Source organism: Lissotriton helveticus, chromosome 11 (genome assembly GCF_964261635.1).
Source record: "Lissotriton helveticus chromosome 11, aLisHel1.1, whole genome shotgun sequence".
NCBI lineage: Eukaryota > Metazoa > Chordata > Amphibia > Caudata > Salamandridae > Lissotriton > Lissotriton helveticus.
The window spans coordinates 985983832-986010925 of record NC_136072.1 but is presented as its reverse complement, the minus strand read 5'-3'; the positions used below and the strand labels follow the sequence as shown (position 1 = coordinate 986010925).

Genomic DNA, 27094 nt, shown 5'->3' with positions numbered 1-27094 from the left:
ATGTCTGTGTATGCACGACATCAGACTTGAACTCTCCATTCTCCATGGTACCAACCACTATTGCACAGGCCGCAGAATAAGCATGTTTAGAAGCCGTCGCCGGTTGCGTCGATCCGTCCGTGTAAATGATACAAAGGAAATCCTCCAGCGGGCGCATGGTCAGAGGAGCACGATGGACAAACTCATACTGCAAGTACTCTTGAGTCTGCAAAGAGGAATCAAAAATGAAGGTGACATCCGGAGACGTCAAGGATGTGGCCCATTGTATCCACCGGGGGTGTAAAGCTTTCGAATTAGGTACACTGGCCTTCGTCACTGCCTCCAAGGCAGGATACAGTGTAACAACCAACATGGACTTCCCCTGTGACAGTGCATGTTCTTTCAGAATCGGCTTCTGCACTGCAGTCAAGACTTTTTCCACTGAGGAAAACCGCATTTCAGCCGAAGTGTACAAGTGTGACTTGTAAGCGATAGGGACTGTGTCACCCTCATTAAAACTCAGCTACGTGAACCCCACCACCCCAGGCATAATTCTTATTAATAAGTTGGTGTGGTTGTCATGGGTCAGTAAGTATTTAGATTCAAGAAGATCAGACTGCAAAGATCGCAATATTGCAGAATGTTCAGGCAGCCAGCAAGATTTGGAGAAAGTAGGTTGTACCAAGGCATAAAGCGGCTTGATACACTGGGCATAATCAGGAATGTAAGTACCCCCGAAGTTAAAAAAACACAGTAAAGATTGTAGCTTTTTCAAAGTTGTCGGAGCGCGCAACTGTGCGCATTTCTCCAGGAAGTGAGGTGCTAAACCTCTACCTTCATTGTTGAGCTCAAAGCCCAAGAACAACACTGTGTACTCTGCAATATGTGACTTTGCAAAGTTAAATTTGTAACCGAAGTACGCAAAAGAACAGATGATGCGGTCAACGCAACACAGATGCGTCCATAATTCATTATCTGTGAGATAAATGTCATCCACATACGAACACGCATCAGGATCGAGCCTCTCCAAGAGAGAGACTATGTGCGCGGCAAAGATGCCAGGACTTTTCTTATAGCCCATAGCCAATCTTTGGAACTATTTTTGTTTACCGCCACAGGTAAATGCTGTCCATTGACTACTAATAGAGGACAGGGTATGGCTAAAGAAGCCATTGGATACGTCAAGTGTGGTCTTAAACCTTTTACGCACAAGACTGTCCACAAGGGCAGAACTGTGAGGATTCTGTACCGCGCAGGTCTGACAATGGGAGTTTAAGTGCCGGTAATCCACTACCAAACGGTACGAGCTATCAGGCTTGCTCATAGTAAAAAGAGGATTATTCATCGGAGACACACACATATCAATCACACCTTGATATTCCAATGATTCAAGGATTTCTGTTATGGAAGCTTTCGCTTCACGTCGCATCGGGTATTGGGGTTGAGGCTGTGGCATAGACAGTAAGGGAATCTCATGGCTGGGAGAAAATTTGTCCCATCCACATTGAGGGCCTCATTAGGATTGCGGTTTTTCCTCATCCTCCGGGCCGGCGGAAGTGTCCGCCGGTCCGGAGGATGCGGGAAAACCGCTGTGGAGCCTTCAATGACCCCCGGCCAGATTAGGATGGCTGGGGGGTCAGGAAGACCGTCCGCCGCTTTTCCGGCACGGTCGCCTTACGACCGCGGCGGAAAAGCTCTAATATGGAGGCGGTGTCTAACAGACACCGCCAGCCATATTAGGATGGGGGTTAACAGATGCCTTTCCGTGGCGGATTCTCCACCGTGGAAAGGCATACGGTGATTTCTTTGGGGGCCCGTTGCGGGCCCCCAGGGTGAGTGGGGGCGTGGGGGTGCACATGGGGGGTACCTATGGTACCCCCTTGCATTTGCGTGCGGTGCCTGCCGCTTTGTGCAAGCAAATGCTACGCATGCATATTTAACCTTGCGGCAGCACCCGCCGCAATGTTAAAATTGAGGATGTGACCGCCAGGCTGGCGGTCACATCCTAATTGCACTGGAGGGACTGCCCCTGCCCCTGCGGACGGTCCCTCCTCCTCTGGGGTGGTGGACGGACGCAGGTCCGTCCGCCATCCTAATGAGCACCTGAGTATGGTACACTGCCGGTGCAAGCACCTTAGCCCATTCTTCTGCAAAATGCAGGGCCTGCTCCTTTGGCACAGTATGTGCAAAAGCAGGGAGGATTACCTCCTCCCCTTGCGGAGCGACCAGAACGAAAGGTGGGGGCCAATATACTTCCGCTAACAAAATGTCATAGGTGGTCGTCAGATTCTCCCACAATAACCCTTTTATAGTACGTTGTATGTCACCTTCAATCAAAAGGACTATTTCATAAAGTCTTTCAGGGAGAGCCACTCTAGTGTCAGCTGTCTCAATAGTTACGAATGTGTCAGTTGCTGTCACCTTCAGAAGTGGACGCAATGCTTCCTGCACTATAGTAATTTCCACCGCGCTGTCTAACAGCGTCAGCGCCCATGTCAGGTTCCGAAGCATTGTTCTCACTATCCGTGGCATATCTTGCTGTTAAAGCTGCAACTTTCTTTTTCTGAAACTGGTGTCTAGGACGTGGTGAGTCATCCTTTTTGCCCTTAACGTCAGTCTGGCGGGGCTGCTCATGGCTTTGCTGGGCACCCCGACCTTTGCCGCCGTCTCCTCCACCGGTTGGTGAGACCAAAGTATCCTGCAAAGAGCGAGGGGAGCATTGATCAGGAACCTGAAAACGATCAGGTGACTTAATACTAGCGGGGTCACGCAAATCATAAGTGCGCTCAGAAGACACAGGTATAGGTGAAGAAAGACGGGACTCCTGTTTCTGTTGCTTTTTCCCCTGTTTCTTATTCTTATTCCAATGGTCGTCTTTAGTAGACTACTGCTCCTGAGTTTGCTTCTGTGCTGCTTTAGCGAAAGGCTTAACACTCAAACTATTGCGGCCAATGGTCTTATAAGCGGCAGTAATAATTTTTGGCAACTGCCGGGGCTTATCGGCATCAGGGACATCACGTAAAGCATTAGACACTTGAAAGCTTCCCACATTACCCTTGACATTAACAAGGACCAGATCGGAAACCACGTCAAACACTCCAACGAGTCTCATTCCCAATTCAACAGCCCCCTCTGCTCTGTGTTCATCCTGGACACGCTTAATGACGGAAGGTAGGATAACCATGGACGGTGTGCCAAAGCACTTACCATAGACTGCCGCAGATATCTTACCCCAGGTGTGACAATCAGTCACTTCCGGCACTAAGTCTTTCTGCAAACTAATTGTAAGAATCCTGTGTTTCTCAACAGGAGTCGTATTAGGAAATACCGCTTCCAGTTGGTCAAATTTCTCGGCAAGCCGAAAAGGCATATCATCCTTATCTTGGGGGTGCTTGCCCATGATTGCATTAACCATGACTGGACTAAGCCTCATCCTGCCACCCCAACTGGATGTGCCGCAGCTCCAGGTGCCCCGCCCTGGACATTGCGGGCTACGTATTGTACCATGGCCCTTATAACCCCTATAGCAGAGGTATAAAGGGTTCTCAATTCACCAACGGGAACTTGCATGTAACGAGGGTGCAGAGTAAACCCAGCCAAAACAGGCCAAGAGGCTCCTGGGATGGACAAAGGACCTAACCGAACTGCTGTTACAGAGTGGGGAAGGGCACCATTAAACCAAACTCGGTGCTGCCAAGCTGAAATCTGAATCTTCTGTGTCCTATAAGGAGTATACTCCATAGGCACGGGAGTGGGAGCGTAAACATGAGACGTATTGCTATCTGCATTCACCGCAGGGAACGTAACCCATGAGTAGAAAAGCTCAAACGGGTATGCCGCTTCAGCACTCACCACAAAAACAACCGTCATGCCCTTCAAGGGGACGGCATAAGCCAGCAAATGATTGTGGACCGCCATCCGACTATGTTGGGGGATCTAAACATCAGCCATAAGGACACAGTAGAGAAGAAAAACAAAGAAATTGCAGCACAGCACTAAATAGGTATTAACTCAAAGTTCGAACCTTTTTAAATAATCAAGCTTGAATAAACCTATGTAACTATAGGTAGGTTATACCGTCACAAAAAAACAAGAAGGGAAGCGTAGAGGTTGAGATAGAATCACCCTCCTGAACGATTCATGTAAACAAAAAGATTCTATCAATGTGTAGAGGTGCAGAATTTTTTTTTTTTTAATTTTTTGTTTATGTGAAGTAGTGGGCTCTCTCTTAGAGATGGAAAGATGAGAGCACATGTGCTTGTTAAAATACCCCTCACACACTAAAAAAACCAATAGTGTCATGCTTCATCATAGGGGTCTTCCCGTCCCTATAACGGGGCGGGGCGTGCTACGACCAGACGGACTACGCGGGAGCACTATAGATGTGACAGGGCTATGTGTGGGTGTGATAGTGTCAGTGAAGTGTAGGGACCTAACTGGTGAATGCACCAAAAAATACAAAAAATTAAAAATTCCCTGGCTAGTAGAAAAATAAATTTTATTGGATTCTCTAGCTGGAAACGTTAAAAAGGGGAAAGTGAGGTAGAGCAATTGCTAGCTACCAAGTCGACATGTTTCATAGGCAGTCCCCAACTGCCTACTCATCAGGACCATATAGTGATCCCTGCTGCTAATAGCTCGGTTCTACAGTAATAAGCCTACTGTCCTACAAATATAACAGCAAAAATAGGCTGAATATTTGGGCTTCAGGGCATGAGCTGGCCCATGTGAAGCGAGGCACTAATAATAAGTACTCCTCGGAGCTGCACGGAGGTAGGAACAAGAGGCAAACCCTTACGCCGGTGATTCGACCGAGCAAAACCACCTTCGCCTGCAAGCTCATGAGGCACTGAGACTTAACGAAAAAAGACCATTGGTCCTCCTTTTCTGGTACTTATTATTAGTGCCTCGCTTCACATGGGCCAGCTCATGCCCTGAAGCCCAAATATTCAGCCTATTTTTGCTGTTATATTTGTAGGACAGTAGGCTTATTACTGTAGAACCGAGCTATTAGCAGCAGGGATCACTATATGGTCCTGATGAGTAGGCAGTTGGGGACTGCCTATGAAACATGTCGACTTGGTAGCTAGCAATTGCTCTACCTCACTTTCCCCTTTTTAACGTTTCCAGCTAGAGAATCCAATAAAATTTATTTTTCTACTAGCCAGGGAATTTTTAATTTTTTGTATTTTTTGGTGCATTCACTAGTTAGGTCCCTACACTTCACTGACACTATCACACCCACACATAGCCCTGTCACATCTATAGTGCTCCCGCATAGTCCGTCTGGTCGTAGCACGCCCCGCCCCGTTATAGGGACGGGAAGACCCCTATGATGAAGCATGACACTATTGGATTTTTTTAGTGTGTGAGGGGTATTTTAACAAGCACATGTGCTCTCATCTTTCCATCTCTAAGAGAGAGCCCACTACTTCAGGTTATACCGTCACCACTGTCAACCGGAAACAATAGTGAAGGTGTCGTGGACTGATATAAGCACTACTCGAGAGTCTCAAAATAAGACCACTACGCTAGGTGCGCCATGTTGCAGGGATTCTGCTCAGACACAGAACTGTGCACAGAGACCCAGGACCTCAGTGAATTGTGGTGGACCAAAAAACTCACCTTAGTACCTAGAACCCCTAACCTACTAGCATCAGTGTCACATTAGCTCTTCGTCCTATAGCAAAGTAACCAATGATTAAACAACCCAGAACATGCGACTTAGGTTACTCTCAGGAATGGTGGGAATCAAGAACACTCTTTTGTTTGTTATTCTCATACCAGTCCACAACATGGGTAAAAAAGAGACACAGTAAAGTTCAAAATATTTATTTCAATGACGTGCTCTAAGATGCAGTATTTTAGCCAGCAGAAGCAAGTATATGATTAAAACAAATACAAGCAGCATTGTTACAATTCCATAAAACACAAAAGGGGAAATCATAATATAATGATGGTGGGAACAGGTCCTATAGTGCCTTGTATGCCACCCCCACTAGCTGGGAACTATGTTTTATAAAATATAGAAGGTCTCTTAGGCTTATGTGGGGGACCCCATAACTCTAAGATCAGCAGGAGTGAATCACATCAGGATCTGCAAAAGCTCTCTGTCTCCATGGAAACTGAATTCTTCCAAGTGTGTAAAATCATGTATGCAGTGCTATATTAAAGGCGCCGGAATTCCAGTTAACTGCAGCTGTGTGTATGTTGTGTCTAAGGGTGAACCGATCAGCCCGAACAACAGCTAACATTTGTTATGATAACCTTGGAGGCTTTAGCACTCACTGTGTAGACCAAGGTCACGGTGTAAGTCTAGGGATGTTGAAAACAAGCCATTCTCATGTGAAGATATTCATGCAGTCAAACTTACAACAACAGCTACCTGCAGTGTCGTGTGCAAAAGCAGCAGAAGGGCAAACTGGCATTTAAACTTCTAATAAGCGTATGCTAACTTAGCAATGTGCGCAAGCAGAGGTCTGCCTTCACTACAATACCTCACAGTATGACACGCTTTTGCGTACGTTTCTGTGTCCCGACTGTTGAATACAAAAAAAAATAGAGTAAGTGGTAATAAACCTTTTGATTAGGTGTAGCCTTTAGTTCACATAGCCATCTTTATGCTGGGGTTAGCTCCCAGGATCATCGATGAAGTTGTACATTATCCTGGATTTAAATGTCAAAAGCTGAAGTCTGAATAATTAAAAGTATTTCAGGATATAGACCTTGAGTATGCATGCTTTGACAGTTTTATTGTGCCAATACTTTAAAGGAGTGTGCCTTTGTGTTATTTACACTTTTCAGCCCCCAACACGCAGTTTTTTATTTACCATCTTTTTTTACGAGCTCCTAGTATATTCTGGTCAGTATAGACATTTTTATACATAAATGCATTGTATTGGAGATGCAGTATCTGCCTGCATTAGTTTGGTGTCCGGCGCTGAGGTGGGACTTCATCTCCCAGTGTGCATTGAGCCCAGGAAGAGGGTCAGAGTGGTGACAATGCACTTTTTTTAAAAATTATCTTTTTAGTATGGTACAAAAACAGGTTAAGATACCACATCTCATCACCATTTGAATAGATGGATAGAAAAGAAACTGTAGTACACATTGGACACATTCCCTCTTGCCCAACCCCGGCCCCATAACCAGTGTGTCAACAATACAGTTTTAAGAATGAAACCCAGTTGCACTCTCCGGTGGAAGGAAAGCACAAAGCCCTCCTCCATTTACTCCAGAGTTTCTCCCATTTAATGGGACAACCCCTGATCCCATAGACCAGCTTTTTGGCCACTATGCACCAGTCCATGTTCCATTTTCAGTCTCTCAGGCATAGTGACACCCCCCCTTCTCCCTCCCTTGACATGCAATATTGCACTTGGATATTGCCAGACCCAGGATCATCCAGCCCCGGTCCATACATTTTAGATCAGTTGCATCCCAAATGTTAAGCAAGCACCACTTAGCAGAAAGTAGCATTTTACTGAAGCACAAGTTGTTCATACAAGTCACAAAAGACTCCCAGTATCACTGCACAGTTGTGCATTCTATATTATATACAAAAGTGCCTCCTCTGGCCACGGTGTCGGTAGCATCTCTCATCTGTCACTCTACCCATTTTTACCATGGTGGGGCAGGCATAGTAGGCTCTGTGCAATATCTTGAGCTGCAACAAGCCAACACCAGCCTTGATCACTATTTCTATTGGGGAGACATGGACCTTTGGCCACTCATCATCTTCTAAACCTTCCAGACACAGATCCTATTTTTCCTGTAATTGTATGAGAGCATCAGGTGTGTTATTGATCAGTTTGCGATATGTGAGAGAAGTCGCCTTGCAGGACATGTGGTCATCAAGCAATCTGTCCTTACAGGAGGAGAAGTCAAACAGTTCCTCTGCCCGAGTAAGTACTGTCCAGGGAGCATGCCGTAAGTGGAGGTAACGGTAGGTTTCCTTGGAGGACAATTTGTAGTCCCGTTTTAAGTCAGCAAAGGGGACACCATCTCCCTAAACCCAGAGATTTCCCACTTTGGGGAGCAATATGTTCCCACTTATCAAACCCCAGCTGTGTCCCCTGGGTGCCTAACTCTGCAGAATCCCACAGGGGAGTGGGCTGGGTTATTTACCCCTCCAGCCCAGTGCTGCAAGTGCAGTGTGCCAGAATGTAAATATAAAAGCAGGGGGGGCCTTAGAATGGCAGGCGTTGTGGAGTGGAATACAGCACCCGCAAGGAACTCCGGGTTGTAAGGTCAATCTATCCCTACAAAATACCGGTTCATCAGCAAGAAGGTGGACCCATTGGTTAATGGTCGTAAGTTGGGCCACCCAATAGTATTTCTGGATGTCAGGAAGAGCTATTCTTCCATCATACCATCCCCTTGTGAGCTTGCTAGGTGCTATACGTGCTGACCCCCATCCCAAAGTAGCATACAATGGTTAGTCTCTGTAGCCTTGAAGCACGCCTCTGGGATAAGGGGCACTGTGCAGTGCATAGAAGAGGTGGGGCAGGGCCAACATCTTAAATAATAATGTTCTGCCGAGAAGTGACAGTGGTAGGGATCCAGTGCTGTACATCTCTTTTAAGTCTCACTTAGGGCAGCAGTAGGTTTCTTTCATAAAAGAGGTCCGGGTCACCAGTGACAAGTATTCCAAGATAGCAGAACCCCTCAAAGGCTATCTGCACCTCACACCCCTGAGGCAGTTCGGGCACTGGTCCACATAGAACAAAGATTTGCGATCTGGTCCATTTGCTCACATATCCCGAATAACCAAAGAGGGTGAGTATTTTCTTATTCGGTCCAGGGAGAATCGGAGGTCCGCAACATAAAGCAGGATGTCATCAACATATAGCGAGATTATATCTTCCCATTGCTCAGTCCATCGGAAACCACAGATCCGCAGACCTGCCCCGATCCAGGCTGCCAAGGACTCCAGTAAGAGGGCGAATTGGAGTGGGCAGCCCTACCTGGTGCTCTGCTGCAGACAAAAGACCCAGGAAGTCCCCTCATTAACAGTAACATGGGCTAGGGCCTCAGTGTAGCGGAGCCTCACCCATGCTTTGCAAATAGGGCAACAACGCGCTCTCAAGCAACTCGGGATCCCCCCATCGTGAGATGCTGTGTCTGGCCGTATTTGTTTGGTGACCTGCGCTGGGGTGGGATTTCATCCCCTAGTGTACATTGAGTCCAGGAGGAGAGGCAGATTGGTAGCAACATGCGTTTAAGCACCTCAGGACTCACATCAAGGGACGTGGGAGGTGGGCACATTTGTGTAGTGACCGGAACTTGGGTGGGACTTCATCCTCAAGTGTGCATTGAGCCCAGGAGGATGGGTAGAGTTTTGACAAAGCGCTTTTAAGCACCTCAGGACTGCCACGCAGCTGGAAGCGCGTAGGCATTTGTCTGGGCCAAGACAGGACCCGTCTTCGCCCATTACCGACAGAAAGAGGCTGGGCCACCCCCTTGCTTTTAGTCGATTTGAAGGTAGGACCCCTTGTGGACCTCTTACACCTGTCACTGAGCTTCCAGTGTAGTGTAGTTCCTATAGTACCCTCATGCAGGACCTGCGCTTTTGGATAACATAGACTGTGGGTCGGGTGGTAGACTGATTCTGTGCACCCCCACCGCGTATATTAGCCATGTTATGCATTAGCTAGCTAACAGTGCCGCTAGAATCTCCTTATATCAGAGATATTCGTTTTTGGCAACCTCAGAACACAACAAACCCTGATTCCTCAGACTCGTGGAAACAATATACTATTTTTCACCCAGTCACTCGTGCATGCTCATTTTCTCTCAGAAAGATACACAGACGAAACAGTTGAGCATGTTTACAGTAAGAATTTATTGTACCATTGTTCTTCTCATGTAAATTATATGTGCTGCTACAACTGTTACACAGTATCAGAGATATAGGGTCAGCAGTACAGTTAATAAAAAAGGAATAGTACAGATCTAGCAATCTGCAATAGTCATGAACAGATACATGAATATAAAATGCATTTATAAAAGATAGTGCGTACTCCTACGATGCCTGTCTAGATGTACCTAAGTAAATGTCATGTCATGGTACTTATAGAGCGCACTGTCACCAGACGGTCACCTTGCGGTGTCGCCTATTCGGCTTCCTGGCGCTGATACTCATACCGCTGTGGAACCCCTCCTGGCTTTCCCTGTGAAGTGTCCACTCCCGGGCACCCCCATGGTGAAGCCAGGCATCCTTAGCGCTGTTGGGGCCGGTGTGGAGGCTAAGAAAGCTATTGCCCAGAGTTGCAGTGTGGGGCCCGTGATTAGAATAGGCACCGAGGCGAGAATTAACAGGTCTGAGGAAATTGAGCCCGAGACCCCACCGAGGCGGGAATCGAACCCTGGTCCCTGGCCAGAACTCTGCATCAGGGTCTGCCGCTCTAACCATTGAGCCACACTCCTCCACTCCTAGCATGTGAATAGGTGTGAAAGAGCCTAAGCCTAAGAGCCAAGAATCGTGCTAGGATTTACTCGAACCCCATTACCTGAAATAGTGAGATTGTGAGACTTCGTCCTGGACTCGAACTGGACACCCCGCAAGGGATAGTCAGACCACTGTCAGCTGGAGTGATTGCATGTCGGAGCCGCAGCGTCTCTGTTCAGTGTGTCGGCGTGAAGTCTCGGTCCCTCCTCTTTACTGATAGCAAGAGGTGCTGTATTTATACAGGCCATGTGCCTGTGTTAGCTATTGTTTAGTATGAGGATGACGTTGGGGATTATACCTTGTGCGTGAATAGGAGAGGTGTAGTATACCCCCGGGGGATGTACGTTGTTACAACGCAGGTTGTAACAACGCATACCTTTACCACGCTGCCGCTACAACGCAAGTCGTTACCACGACTTGCGTTGGAGGGCGCAGATTTAGGATTTTTATAATTCTATATTCCAACACCAGTCCCCGTAACAGTAGGGAAGGTGTTGGAATATAAATTTATAAAATTCCTTATCCCACAGCGCCCTCCAGCGCAAGTCGTGGTAATGACTTGCATTGTAACGGCCGCGTGGTAAAGGTACCGCGTGGTAAAAACTTCGTGGTAAAGGTTGTTTACCACCCCCGGGTATCGTTCTCATAAATTATTCATATGCGCTAAGGATGACGTCTTAGCAATTTCGATTGGGAAGAACCCTCTCTCAGCATGGAAGTGGGTAAAAGGTTTAGTCCATAAAAGGCATCAGTCCTTAGAAAGGTGTTCAGTCCCTATAAAGCACTATGTCCTTATTAAGAGTTATGACCTTATAAGGCTCATTCATATGAAATGAAGGGGAAATGATGTAGGGAAGGTGTACGATGTTCCCTGGACCTATATTAGGGTACCGATATGAAATATATCCCCAGTTTCCTGAAACCAATTTAATTGAAGATCATGGGCAAAAGAAAAGCTCTGATGTCCAGCGGAGTGAAGGGTCCCACGTCCACTCTTACTCCCTCGTTCACCAATTATCTGATTTCAGTAATGGGAGCCATTGATTCTGAAATAGGTCTGGTGGAGGAGAGAATTGATGCAGTTCAGCACTTTCCATCATGTCAGTGGAGAAGTGTGGCTCACTGGTTAGAGGAGGCAGACCCTGAAGCAGAGGTCAGACCCGGGACCAGGGTTCAATTCCCGACGCGGCAGGGTCTTGAGCCCAAATATCCACGGACTCGATAATTCTCGTTTCGGTGCCTACTTGAATCACGGGTTCACACTCTGCAGCTCTGGGCATTAGCCTGCATAATCTCCACTACGGCCCCCCCGCGGCGGGATGCCTGGCTTTCACCTTGGGGAAGCCAGGATGGGTTCCCAAGGCAAGCGCCGAGATGCCTACGGGTAATCGAGCGCTATATAAGAACGCATAATAATAATAATAATAATAACTACCACCCCAGTACTGGGTGGCACCAGTAGTTCAATGTTTGCGGGAAATGATGGCCAGACACTGTAAGAGTGGCTAATCCAAACAAGATCCTGACTTGCAAGTCCAATGGGGAGGAATCCCTAAATCAAGACACTAGTCAAGTAGAACTCCCTAGTGTGGGTATCCCCACTTCAAGGAAGGCAGTGGGAGATACTGTAGAGCCATCCTCCCAGCTTAACTAATCACCCTTTAAGAGATGTATAAGGAGCAAGCAGGTGGCTTCAAAAAGGACAGTGGTTAATCTAGCTGCAAGTGTGAAGTCCCGCTGTTCCACCCCTATTGCTGTGCATAAAAATTAAAGTCTGAATCCTCCCCTCACTCGTATAAACTTGATCATGAAAAAGCACTGTGATGGTTTGCTTATCAGGCTGGAACAAATTTTCAAGCAATCAAGAGATATCTACTCAATAAACTTGAGCAGTTTGCAGGGAATATTTTGGCATCCTTCGGTCCAGCTCTGACTGACCTGGCTGGAGGGGATCTGCTAACGAGTAACCAACCTGCTTCAAACCCAAAAATCTAATTTGAGGCCCAGCTCCCTTCCTTGTCACCCTGCCTTGCCCTCAGGTACTAATTCAGCTAGTAACAATTGTTGCACAATTTCTGTAGCCCCATCCTCTTTTCAGACGATATTGCCATCGAGTCATGGAAAAATCCTGTTGTATGAGAGTGGTCCTCTGTAACCCTGGGCGAAGCACTACGCTACGCTCGCGTAGTTTGCGAAGTTTGCGCAACTTCGCACTACGCGAGCTGCACGTAGCACAGTGCGAACACGCGTAGCGTAGTGCAGCGGTCATTTTTTGCTTGTTCGCGGTCTTCAACATCATGTTTGCCACCGCGAGCAAGCAAAATGACATCACGGCGAGACTCTCAACGCGGGAGGTCAGGTTTCTCATTGCGAGTGGTTGTGCATGCTCGCGATGAGAAACTACCAGTTCGCGTTGAGAAAGCTGCCGCTAGAGTAAAAATCTACTCGAGCGGCAGAAAACTACAGCTTGCACTGTGCAAGATGCCGTTTTCAATGATTGCACAGTGCCGGATGCTTGTTCGCACTGTGCAATCATTGAAAATGCATCTTGCACAGTGCGAACATGCTACTACACAGCTCGCGTAAGGCCACGTGAAGTTCGCGTAGTGCGAAGTGCACTTCGCGTAGCTTCACGTAGTGCTACTTCGCGAACTACGCCCACCCTTAGTCCTCTGGCACATGTTGCTCCACAACAGCCTCATCTACATCTCCCCCTGGAGACTACCACATTTGACATAATTCTTGACTGAGTTCCTCCTTTAAATCCAGCAAAAAGGGAATCTTGGTTGGATTCAAAACACAAAATTATGCACTGGATTGGAGCTAACTCAGGTTGTGTAGTTGTTTTCCCAACCGAGATTCTAACAGTCAGAAGAGTGTCAGGGGTAGGTACAAACCTAAATTCCTCACAAGTGATAGTTTAGTCATGTATTTTAAAAACCCATGGTTGGTGGGGAAGCTACTTGCTGCTCTGCAACACTTAGCCAAGTCCTATGGCTGTTTCAGAGCCCTTCCTCTAGACTTTTTTTTTACAAACCTTCACAGCCTCTGGGTGGGGAGAACAAAGGTTCTCAGCAGGGTATGGTTAGGTCTGCTGTCATAGTTCAAGACCCACTGGCCTTACAGTTTTCTTTATGAAACCGCCCCCCACACTTAAAAATTTGAGAGAAATCGATTGATGCCCAACTCCACCAGCTTTGTGTCCCCCTATTCCCTGTGGCCTAGACTCTGATCTTTCTATAAACTTGGCTGCAAATCCATTTCCAAAAGCTAATGTAAGCCGAAGCCCAAGTCCTCCTTTAAGTTCAATCGGTGCTGATACCAACTTCAATGTATTACCTTGAAACATTACAACCATCTTCTCCATGCTAGTGATCGAAGACTGGCTGGGATATATTAAGGAGTTTGACTTAATCTGTCTTCAAGAGTCTTGGGCTGTGGACGACTTCTACATATAGGGTTTCCTTTCTTATTGTAACCCTGCATTACCATCAGTTTGTGAGTGGGTGACGGGAGGCCTACTTATCCTAATTTCTATCAAGATCTCTGGCCTAAAAGTCAAATGTGTGTGATCATCCCCTGGTTCCAACTATTACTGCTGACTCCGCTGGGTTCAGCAGACCTATTAGTTGTAAATGTTAACATAAACTTTTTGACTATCGCTGTTCTAATATTGTGGCCATGCTCTAAATGACAAGATTACAAATGCAAGTTTTAAAAACCGGCCATATTGCATACTCTGGGTTGGGGATTTTAATTGTACTGTCTGTGAATTTATTGACTCATGGGTGTGTGGTCTGTAGAATATAGAGGACCAGGTGATGACACATTTCAGGCACTCTAATTATGCGGGTCCATTGAATAACATCATATACTTTAGGAATGTAGTCGTTGTGAGTGATGGTGCCCTGGATACCTTGTGTTTTCTTCCAACTTTCACTGGAGGTAGCAGATCTAGCACAATTGATTTTATTTTTATTTCACATGAATTTAATTTTTGATTTTAAAGTTTCCCAAATTGTGCCAGTGGCCATAACTCTTTAGTAGCATGCTTTGAAGTGGCAACAAAACCTAAGCATGAAGTGGCTCCTCTCACATTCAGCTCTAATAAAAGTCTTAGAATTAGATAGCATATTGACCCGAAAAGGTTTGTGGAAAATTTGGTTTCTGAATGTAGTGCATAAGAGTCTGTTACCTGATAGTGCCCCTTCCTCCAAAATAAAAGGCTTTGGCATAGTTTGTGGAGCAATTGCCCAAGCATTAACTGCGAAACGCATCTCATCCACTCCACTTTGCCATTGATGGTTCAATACAGCCTGCTCGGAATCACATAACGTACTGAAGGCAACCCTAAATACCATGCCAAAGAATAGGGAAACCACTATTGAAGTGCCTAAAATATATCAAGATAGTTTGAAGGCCAGGAAGGCAGAACTTAGAACTGAGGCATGTTTGATTTATTAGCAGCTAGAAACTTGAGGGATGCCAGGCAATTTTGGGAGCATTAATTGACCTATTATTTAAAGAATGGCCTCCCTCTAATATAGAATGTCGGATGCCGGCGGGGTCTTGGGTAGCCCACTATATGCAAATATTTAATCCCCCGGCCTACTTTGCACCCAATAGGATAACAGCGTACCCCCTATCATGGATACGGATTTGTCCCTTCAGTTAAGTCACTCCATCACTGTAAAAGACATTGCTGTGGCCATCATGCACAGTCAGTGTAGGCAGGCACCATGGCCTGATGGTGACCTGTAGACCTTTTTAAAGATAACATTGACCTCTGGGCTCCTTTTCTCACAAATGTCTTTAGAGCAGCAATCATAGGTCAAATGCCCTCCACAGGGAAAGAAGGCATTATAGTTCCAATCTTTAAAAAGGGTGACAGGTATGACCCCTGTCTGTAACTGTCCTATATCACTATTGGGCTCTGTAGTAAAGGTCTTGGGAAGGGTTCTTTCAGCAAGATTAAAGGGTTGGGCCAATTCTAACAATATCCATTTAGAGGTCCAAGATGGCTTTAGACCTGGGTTTGGAACGGTTGAAAAGTGTCTGAATCTTTCTTTGATTATTGGTAAGTCCACCAAGGCCATCAAGTGCTCATTACATCTTGCCTTCATGGACTTGTTGAGCGCTTTCAATACTGTTAACCAGAGCTGGACTGGGAACAGAAACCAGCCCTGGTAGATTGCTGGTCAACCGGCCCTGGGAGCGGGGGTGTGGGAAGATGATGCTAGTAAGAAGCACTGCTGTCGCTTTTGTTACAGGGGCCGTTGACCGGCCCCTAGAGACAAAACTGGCCCCCACGGGCACAAAAACCGGCCCACCCCTGTGGCCCACCAGAAAAATGCCCGGTGCCTGCTATAGCCAATCCGGCCCTGCTGTTAACAGATCCAAACTTGGGTGTTTAAGAACCTCTCATCACCCTCCTTGGCTGCCCGGTTTGGGACACTTCGGCCAAGTTATGCTTTGGTACTAGGGTTGAATGCACACGATCTATTCAGTGTAATCAGGAAGTCCACCAGGGCTGTATTTAGCCCTGTTTTTGTTTCTCATGTAGATTAATGGTCTGGAAGGCCATTTGATGCAGAAGAAACTGGACTTGCCGAGGGCAGGTACTCATTTTATCATGATCCTCTTATATGCAAATGATGCTATCGTCATTGCTAGAACAGCAACTATCCCTCAGAAAGCCCTGGACACCTTAGCCGAAATTCATGTATTCTCTAGATCTGAAGATCATTCAGAAAATGTCCTTTGTTATGGTCTGTAGGCCGAAGAAAACCAAATCCAAGTATATTCTTGTTGAGGGTGCCCCCGTCTTTAGGGTAGAGAGTTTTAGATATTTGGGGATGCCAATTGACTCACATCTGAAATGAGAATGTCTGTTGGTGCTAAGGCCACAACAAATAAATATATCGGCTGAAGTGATCTTTCGCTTCACTTCAAATTAGATTAAGACCAGTGAAGGTGATAACAACCCTGTACAAAGCTAAGTGTCATTTAATTGCCACCTATGGCTCGGGAGTGTGGGGATATTGTGACTGCTCCAGACTCCAAAGAGTAGAAAACAGCTTTTTGCAAAGATTACTTATGGTGCTACAAGGCGCGCCCTCATTCTTCTGCCATTCGGAAGTGGCCCTAAATATTCTGAGGGATGCCTTCTGGCATGCCCCCTGGCTGCTGTTGTTAATTTTTGCACTTTAGTGTGCATTTTTTCCTTGTCATTCACTGTTGATTGCCAAGTGATTACAGAGTGTGTTGTATGTCCTTGAATTTTAATGTTCATTTAGTCGCTCCCTAGTGAGCCAAAGCGCCTGTTGTCTTATTTTAGTTTTTTGCTCTCCAGTGAGCTTTTGGTCATAATTTTCATTCTTCATTTTATGAAAGCAATCAACAGTGAATGACAAGGAAAAAATGCACACTGACACTGACGAAGCTTACTTGCGAAACGCGTCTGTCGGGGGTGAAGGGGGTTTGGAGAATAAATAGACTTTAAAACCTCTTGACGTCTGAGTGCTGGCCGTTTTTTCCTGACCGGATTGGTTGGATTGTGTGGTTGTATCTTAAGCGTCTCACCAGCGCTGGCTTTGAGCACCCGGGAAGTTATGGAGCGACGGCGGTGAAGGACCTGTGCTGAAAACATTTTTGGCCGTCTGCCCCGAGGAAAAACAGAGCGGAGAATGGAATGAGGAGGGACGAATTTCGGTCTCCCGGACAAAACAACTGCAAGAGCAGGGAAAAGGGTAACTGGTCACCAGCGATTCGTATAAGGACGAACGGAGGACGCCGACAGTGTGTGGACGCCCAACGAACGCCGACAAAGAATGCGGTAAGTGACTACAGAAAACACATATAACGCTAGAATATAAACAAATACGCTCTTCCTCTGTCCCGTATGATGTTAGACTAACTCTCCAAACCCCCGTAGTAAACGTGTGGATGACACCGCCCCAAAAACTAGGGTAAATAACGAGTGCACACTCTGACAATTTCAACAATGGCTACCATGGGAGAACTAACGGGGGAAAGGGAGGCAGCTGCCAACGTAATGTTCATGTCGGCAACAGACAGACCGACGAGCACTAACGATACCCTCATGCCAACAGTGGTAACCACCAATCTTAAAAGCCTATTCCAGAAATTAGAGAGGCTACAAGAAGGCGAAGTAAGAAAATGGTGGGAGGCCACCTCCCTTGAAAGATATATTGATTGCAATAGTATCCCCAGGGGTCTGCGCATTTACACAATCCCATCATATGAAAACCCGGACCCAGCCTTTTTGAAGGATTGGGCGGAATACACTGCGGAATCAGCAAAGGGAATGGTCAGAATGCTCATTAAGTATGCCTGGAGCGACCGTGACAAATGCATTAAAGATATAGCGGACCTGGAGGAAGCCATTGCAAAAGAGAAGGACATAAAAGCCAGTGAAGAATTCAAAACGGTGATGGCAAAAAGACTCAAGAAATACGAACTGGAAATACGTAAGAGAAAACAGACAAAGTTCCAAAGGGACGAACAAGACTATTTGTCGGGCAGGATTTTAACATTTGCACACAAGTACGATGCCACAATAAAGAGACTCGCTCCAGGTAAAGGACAGACAACTGTAATTGACACCGAGGAGTCAGAGGTAGAAACATTGGATGGGGAACAAAATGCTGCCCCCGTCACTAAAGGAAAAGAGAAAGCGAAACCTTTTTTCGACGAGTACCAGGTGATGAAAGAGACCCTTCAAAGACCACAATTGAGGAACCATCCCCCCCAAAAAAATCCAAGAGGAGGACGAGGCGGGGGAAGAGGCACAAGGGGAGATTCTCAGGGCACAACCACCCCGATGGTCACACAGAGTGTCTCCAACCAAAGGAGATAACGACAAGAATGGAAGAAAATAACATCATCAACCTGTCGAAAAGGAACTTGACGATTGATGAGATCAAGGTACTCAAGAAAGGTCTTAGCTTCTGTCCGATGAGTGAATTCAACCTTGTAGACACTAAAATTGACTTGTTCAGATATATAAGGAAGTTGAAATTTAAAAAAACCTTCTTACAACATCCAAAAATAGGGCAAGAATCAGCAAGCCCAGAAATGACAGAAAATATATCTACGGAGGAAACAACAGAAGATAATCTCCTTAATATTCTGTTAACTCCCACGCAAGAATTACATACTCTTGAGCATCACGTGGAGAGCAACAATGAAACATCTATCACACAAGTCAGAGACCCAAGCAATTTAAAGAACAAATCAAAGAAATTGCCGAATGCATCCCACGATGCGATAGATGTTTTCAGTGAGGCGATAACGGCAGACTTGGAGAGAATGGCCAATAAAAAAATGGATATGAGAACATCGAACATTACAAGGAAAGAATGGGAAGCAATAAAATCTCTACGCAATGACAAATCGATTGAGATCAAGCCCTCAGATAAGGGTGGGAACATTGTTATTTTTAACAAGGAGAATTATGAACATGAGGCTCTAAGACAATTGAGAGACATAGAGTGCTATGCTATGGTAAAGAGAGAACTATACGTGAAGAGTACCATAGAATATGATACACTATTGAACCAATGGAAGAGTGATGGCATGCTCAGTTCTGAGGAATACTCTTTTCTCCACTGTGATTCCCCGGTTCTTCTCACTTTCTACCATCTGCCAAAAATCCACAAAAATGCCAAAAGACCACCAGGGAGGCCTATTGTCTCGGCAATGGGCAGCCTTCTTGAGAATTGTTCTTGCTTCATTGACACATATCTGGCCCGATTGTGAAGGATTTACCCTCGTATGTGAGGGATACGCAGGATTTTCTTCGCATCATGGACAGCGTCACTTGGGACAATGATATGTTATTGACAACACTGGATGTTGTTAATCTATACACATGCATTGATCATGAAAAAGGGATAAGTGCCACTAAGTGGTTCCTGGATAGAAAACAAGAAAAGTTCCGGGCACATAGTGAAATGCTTGTGTGTATGATGCGATTTTGTCTGTATAACAATTTCTTTTTGTTTTCTGGCCAGCTGTACAAGCAAATCAGGGGTACGTCCATGGGCTCGTGCTTCTCTCCCAGCTACGCGAATTTATTCGTTGGTTGGTGGGAGAAGCACGAGGCCTGGGGAGGCAACAATGAGATCTGGAATGAGAGAGTTTTGATGTGGACTCGATACATCGACGATCTTTTTATTGCTTGGCGCGGAGATAGAACTTCGGCCGAGGAATATATATCCGCGCTCAATAATAATGACCTGAACCTAAAATTCACGAGCACCATTAGCGATAGTAGCGTATGTTATCTTGATTTAGAAGTATTTGTGGATAATAACAATCTCCACACTAGACTATATAGGAAACCCACGGCGGGAAATGCCGTGCTACACGCGGCCAGCCACCATCCTAGAAGTCTAATCAGAAATGTACCCTACGGAGAATGTCTATGCCTCAAAAGGAACTGTTCAGTTGAAACAGATTTCAGAGATGCCCACAAAGATGCTAGCAATAGATTTCAAGCTAGGGGCTACTCAAAGAATGTATTGAATCAGGCTACTGCGAAGGCAGAAACCATCAACAGGAGGGATCTCCTGTTGGTGAAGGAGGTTCAGAATGTAGAGGATCAGGTCAGAATGATCACCACATTTAATATTAAATCAGGCGATCTCGTCCAGTCTTTTAAGAAAAACTGGCATATATTAGGAACAGATAACATCTTGAAGAAACATCTTTCTGATAGACCCATGATCACCTATCGAAGATGCCAGTCAGTATCGGATCATCTGATACATAGCCATTTTTCCCCTGTAACTGTAACCCCGGCTTCCAATAGGATCACAGGATTTTTCCCATGCTTACGCTGCAAAGCCTGCAAGCATAGCAAAAAAGTAAAGGAATACCCAGGAAGATCTGGAGGTGATGAACCCAATAGGATGATCACAAAACATCTGAATTGTAACTCAGAATTTACGGTTTACTGTTTGGTGTGCCCATGTAACAAACGGTACATAGGGAGCACCATCAAACCCACCAAGCTGAGAATCCTGGAACATATGAGGGCTATCGCAAACAATGATAAAACCTACCCAGTAGCACGTCATTTTGGTCAATTCCCCAATAGCAACAGGGATTTACTCAGATTGTACTGCATAGACCAAATTATAAGATCAGAACGTGGCGGTGACAGGGAAAAAGCACTCCGCGTCACAGAGTCAAGGTATATTATGGGCCTCAAAACGATGACACCGTGGGGCCTTAATAATGATGCAGAAATGTGGGTTCATCTATAATTCATGACTGATTAAGATTATGAGTTCATTCATCCCCGAGGCAGAGAGATTAGTTTATACTTGCATGATCCCTAGGCGAAGCCTTGTAAATATGTAAATATCTGTATGATACACACTTTGGATTCAAGCCCATACAGGGCCCCATAATGAAACACAAGGAATATTGTATAAAATTTTGGGTGTAGATGTATTTCACCTGGAACCAGGGGATACACCCTTACATAATGATATACATGAATCCAGCTAATAATCTTAAAATATACAGATAGGAACTGTAACAATATTATGTGAAATATACACATGAACAGAGTGTGCAGAAAAATTATGTAAATGTTTGTTGTTGTTAACGATTTTTATATTGCACTAGAGCACTTTATTTTTTGCCGTTTTTACCATTGTGAAATCCTTGTAAATACTACACTACAAGATGGCCGCCACTTCGATAGAGGGTACATCATCTATGTCGATCAAATGAATAAGGGCGAAGGGTTTAAAATAGCGTTTGTATGTTTACACAAACTGACACTGACGAAGCTTACTTGCGAAACGCGTCTGTCGGGGGTGAAGGGGGTTTGGAGAATAAATAGACTTTAAAACATCTTGACATCTGAGTGCTGGCCGTTTTTTCCTGACCGGATTGGTTGGATTGTGTGGTTATATATATATATATATACTTTTGTTAAAAAAGATAATTGCACTCTTTTTGCATGGCCAGACCGATTGGCTTTGACATTACTTTTTTCAGATTCTATGTATTTCTTGCGTCCACTTTCACTTTCTGCCTTTCTGCAGTGGTTAGGTCCTGAGCTTGACCAGGATACCCAATGGAGACAGAGATTCCTTAGTATTAAGCCTCCCTTACTCTTGCTCCAGTATATGAGCACCGACCTTATCCATGTGATGACGGATATTCTGCTGCAACAATAAACCTCAGCAAGTACACATTGTATTATTACTGACTCCCAATACATGCATCGATGAATATACTGTCATCCCTCCTTTTATCACATCTCCAAATATAGTTAAATCATCACATAATCCAATTCACTTACATGCACTTACGTATAAAACTCTTCAGCCGGAGACTTTGAAAAATTAGTCCAAGTCACATTCCTTTTATCGAAGTAGTTAGTGCAGTTGGGAGTGTTCCAGGGGTTATTGCAGTTCGTCCATGGAAGAGTAGTGGTGAAGGACGAGTAGAAGTAAAACAACGCCCAGGCAATGATAGTGTTGTAGTAGAAGGATACGTACAGTGCGATGATACAGATTGCAAATCCAATGCCTAGAGTCAAATGGGATACTTTATTACACAGATTATGCTGACCTTATTAAAGCAAACAAAACTTGACTTCATCTCTTCTCCGTAAATTATTGTCTTTTTTCAGATCATAACATTATGAAGTTACATAAACATTATTTCACATTGAACATCTTAAAAATATGCCGCTGCCTGCAGTGCCCATAGCAGTTGTAGATAAGGTTGGTTCATAAAGTCCCAATTTACAATAGATGGCTCACAAACTGGACATTTGTAAGGCACTTGTTTTATACATGTGCATGCGTGTTCGAGAGCGATAGAAGGTTATGCGTGTATATATATATATATATATATATATATAAATATATATATATATATATATATATATATATATATATCTGCTCCGGAGGCACCCCACCCACACCAGGGAAGGAAGCGGCCGCACTCGCGTGGTCAGTTATCAGATATTAATTTATTGCACAAACAGGACGCGTTTCGGCATTTGCTCCCCTTAGGACCCTTTCATAAAGTTTTTGTTTTGGCCATTTAAAGCATTCAAAAAAGCAATCACATTTTTTTCTCGTGTTAATTCATAAACACAGAAGATGGACAAAAACATTAATGTTTCTTTGGCGGCCATTTTAGAGTGGTTTTCTATATAATCAGAAAAGCAACCATATCACTACATATCTAATTTACAATTGATTAACATTGTATAATCAAATAGTTTCTGATCAAAAGTTAAATAAATGATTAACTATAAGGCCATGATTCATCATTCAAAGTCCTCGCATATAATTTATGCAACAACAGAAAGATAACAAAGTAATCAAGCCCTGTATGGGCAGTACCGCTATATACATAGCGTGTCAACAAAATTGAGCCCTGTATGGGCAGTGTCACTTTCCTGATGATGTGTCTAAATCATGCAGATAAGCCAAAAAATCATTACAATATGAACATGAGATATGAGACACTCAAAAATAACATCCTTGATATCCACTCAAAGCATAGGAATTTTACGTTACTACTGGCAGAGAAGGTATATGTGCATATTACCCAAAGGGTCTAAAGGAACATGATATTTTTATCCAAGATGTATTGAAAGTTCCTCTACAGAATTAAGACCGAAGGGGATGATGGTATGCAGGTCAATGATATACCTCGATTCAAGTCTGCGCAATCTTTGCAGTCTATCTCCACCCCTTTCACTTACTGGGACGTGGTCAATACAATAAAATTCGGTCACTATTATGAACTTCAGAAAAGTGTCTCGCCATCGGATAGGTGGGGTCCTTATTTTCAATGGCCCGAGCATGCTCCAGAATTCTCTTTTTGGCGGGATGTTTAGTGCTGCCAACATAGGTTTTCATGCAAGGACAAACTAAACTGTAAACGCAGAAAGGTATGGTACAATTCAAGAAATAATTTATCTTCTTGATGACCTTTCTGCCTGGCAACTGAAATGTTTTAACCTTTGTGCTATTCTTGCATGCCTTGCATTTAGATGAATGTAGATGAATGTCGCATCGTTGACACAGCCGGGCGGGTTAGTACGGAGTTGTTTGGATTGAGAGCAGGCACAGATGAATATTAAACCTCATATAGACGCGTTACAAACATCCGTCTAAAGAGAGAGTCGTCTACAATCCATAAGTATTTGGTTGTTGAACCACGACGTTCGTTCTTTTCCTTGACTAAGACAGCGTCATTCATATCCTGAAGAGTTGTCAACCGGAACCCCTGACGAAGGGACAATTTGGTCCCGAAATGCATTGGGTGGTGGTTCATGAATTTTTCAACAAAAAACAATATTGAAAGTTGAACATGAATTGATGTATTGAATATTTAATTTAAGTGATGGCCTAAATATATGAACATGTATTAAATACATAGTTGATTAAATTGAAAAGTTTTGTTTGAATGTTTAAAAATTTACACAGTAGTGCGCACTGTAGTCCTAACAGCCCTGGTGGGGTTAGGCCTTATTCCTAAATGCCTTGCATTTAGAGCATGGAAAGAATCTAGCATCTAGTCTAGGGACAAAGGGAACTGGTTCATAATGAATCTTGACTAGATGATCTTTCAGTGATCTACTGCGTATAAAAGTTATCTGTGGTTGTTCTGGTAACTCTTTACCAATCACTAGATCTGCGTTAAGTATATGCCAGTTCCGATAAAGTATCTTCCTTAGTCCCTCAGCTTCACCAGAAAACGTGGTGATAAATCTGCTTGATGTTACATCTTTATCAATGGGTTGTCTGCGTTCTTTCAAAAGGCTATTGCGTGGAGTTTTCTTTACTTTTTCCAAAGTCTGACTTAGTAAACCGCTAGTGTATCCCCTGACCTTCAACCAATCAATGGCATCTGTTGCTGCTTGTTCAAAATCTGAGTCATTTGAACAATTTCTCTTGAGGCGAAGTAGCTCCCCATAGGGAATGCTTTTCTTCAGAGATGTGTGATGGCTACGGCTTGCCTCAAGGGTCGAGTTACCAGCCGTAGATTTTCTAAACAGCTTCGTACAGAGTCTATCATCTTGAATGAAAACTTGGAGGTCTAAGAAGGATACTGTGGTTTGACTCATCTGTCCACTGAAGTGGAGGTTAAGAGAGTTCTTATTAAGTTGATCAATGTATGCCTCTGCCTGTGATTTCATTGTGCTCAGAATATTCAAGAGATCTTCCTTTAAGAAAATACCGGACTGCCTGTATGCCCTTTTGGTGATCAATGACAGTATATAGACTAGTTATGTCTAATGTAATCATCCACATGTCAGCTTCCCAAGGTATATCCATAATGTTCTTAATGAAATGAGTGGAATCCTGGGTGTATGAAGGCAGAGTTCTGACAAAGTCTGCAAGGAAAAAGTCAATGTATTGAGACATAGAGTCAGTTAGGTAGTCAATTGAGGAGACGATCGGTCTGCCAGGTGGTAGTTTTATGTCCTTGTGTATTTTTGGTAAATGATAGAATGTAAATGTTACAGGATAAGGGCAAGCAACAAATGTATGTTCCTTGTCGTTAATCATACCTCTTTCTGCCCATTTCATAAGCAACTTGTGATATTGATCAATGCTTTTAATGTAATCATCTCTACTGATTCTTTGGTAGCAGTTACCATCCGACATATATATATATGTATAGAAATGTAATAGATTTTTAATAGATGGTACATATATAAATAAAAATATTGATTTAAAAAAAAGAAGGCTGATATGGAAGGGGTTCACTATGCATTAAAAAGGCTAACACGGGAATATATATTACATGCATGTATATATCTTCACTCAAAACCCAAAGGTTTCAGAGACATTATAGTTAGGTGAAAACATCAGTTAAAACATACCATTTTCAATTAGCAAAACCACTGACATTCACCCATTATAATTGTTTCAAGAAACTATAACTTGTGTCCTAAACTAGCTATAACTTGAGCCCCAACCATGCACAGTGGTATCATCAATGATGCTATTTCAGATGTGATGAAATCAATGGTGTCATAGAACATGTAATGAATGATATCATTTTACAGGTTATTAGCTTTGCATGGCGTTAAGCATTAGCCTGCCTCAAGGGCTGTATACCTCCCCATTTTAGGGGATTTTTGCATAGAGCGATGGGGTCCCCAGTGTTTTTGGAGGCTCTGAGAGGGAGGCTGCACATCCGTCCCTTTTAATTTAGAATTGGCCCCTTGGGATGAGGTCCCCGTGGCGTCAGGAAGGGTCGGAGAGGAGGGTTGCATTCTCCCTCTCCTTTAATTTACACTCAACCCAGGGTTGCGGTCCCCGTAGCCTCAGGCAGGCTTAGGGAGGGGGCAGCATGCCTCTCTCCCCTGTTAAATTGTTTGCACCACTCCCAGGCCCTGGCCCATTCCAGGGTGATTCATTTATTTAAAGCTTGGGTGACCGCACTTTTTTATTTTTTTTAGATTTTACCACTGCAAATGTATAGTACAATTCTATTTAAAAAAAATCCCCAAGACCTGCCTACTCTGCGCCCTATTTGTTTTTTTGTTTAGATATGGGTCTCAGAGGCCTAAAAATGGCTGCTGCCATATCTATTTAGATGTAGTGGCAGCCAATCAGATCTCATCTTGACATTTGCCGGCCTGCAAATGCTCTGCAGCGTGAAATATTCAAAATATTTGAGCCTCAGTTTCTCAAAAAACTATTGAAGGGATTTACACAAAAGCACTCTTCTGGACCAAGAACTACCTTTCTGCCAATTTTGTGTAAATACTTTCAGCCGCTTGGGCTGTAGCTGTATCTACATATGCATATGCATATATACTCACCGAGAAAACCAAAGGTTAAAGTAATGTTAGAGTTAGGTGAAAATATCAGTGACAACGTAACTTAAAAAACACTGAAATTCCCTAGTTACAGTTATCTCTAGTAACAATACCTTGTGCCTTAAGGTAACTCTATCTTGCGCTCCCGTTATGCATGTTACTTCAAGTGTTGCAGTGATGTTTTAATGATGTTCTAGAACATGTCATGAATCATGTAAGATGTGAGGTAATTGGCTGTGCATGGCGGGGGGCATGCATTATAGTTATCATAGGGCACAAGTTATTTTTACTAGAGATAACTATAGTTGGTGAATATTAATGGTTTTTTGAGTTGAACAGTTTCACCTAACTATAACGTCACTTTAATCTTTTTTTTTTGTCAATATCGAGGGTTTTTCAACCTATGTAAAGATAACCCCCTGCCTTGCCCGCGCAGGTTTGGCTTTACTTATGGTAATAAAGTATTACCATATGTTGGAAATTAAGCATATAAATATTTCTAAAGAAGATCTATCATCTTTCTCTAAAAATCACCAGTATTTTTAAACAAAGTGTATATTTCAATAATTCACACAATGCAATGTTTATTAATACTGAACATTATTAAAAGTGTTTAATAAAGTTTAAGTTAGAGCATGTTTGTAATTCTTTCTTTTTACATAGTTTTTAATATTACATTTGGGTGATAAATTTTAAAATAAATAGTCAAAAAAATAAAAGTATTTTTTCAGCCCAGAAAATACAACCACAGGACTCGCACTCCAGCAGAAGAGAATAGAGCTCCAGTGTTTTAAGTGCTTTAAAAAATATGTTAAGTTCTCCCA

The 27094-nt window shown here is 43.9% G+C and overlaps 1 protein-coding gene across 1 annotated transcript in view; it reads right to left on the bottom strand.

Moving 5' to 3' along the window:
- LOC144790925 (sodium-dependent serotonin transporter-like) overlaps positions 1–27094 on the bottom strand; it is a 697068-nt gene that overhangs the window by 474808 nt on the left and 195166 nt on the right. Inside the window, exon 3 of the mRNA XM_078665560.1 lies at positions 21784–22003. Coding sequence (XP_078521686.1) covers positions 21784–22003 — 220 coding nt within the window. The remainder of the gene's footprint in view (positions 1–21783; positions 22004–27094) is intronic.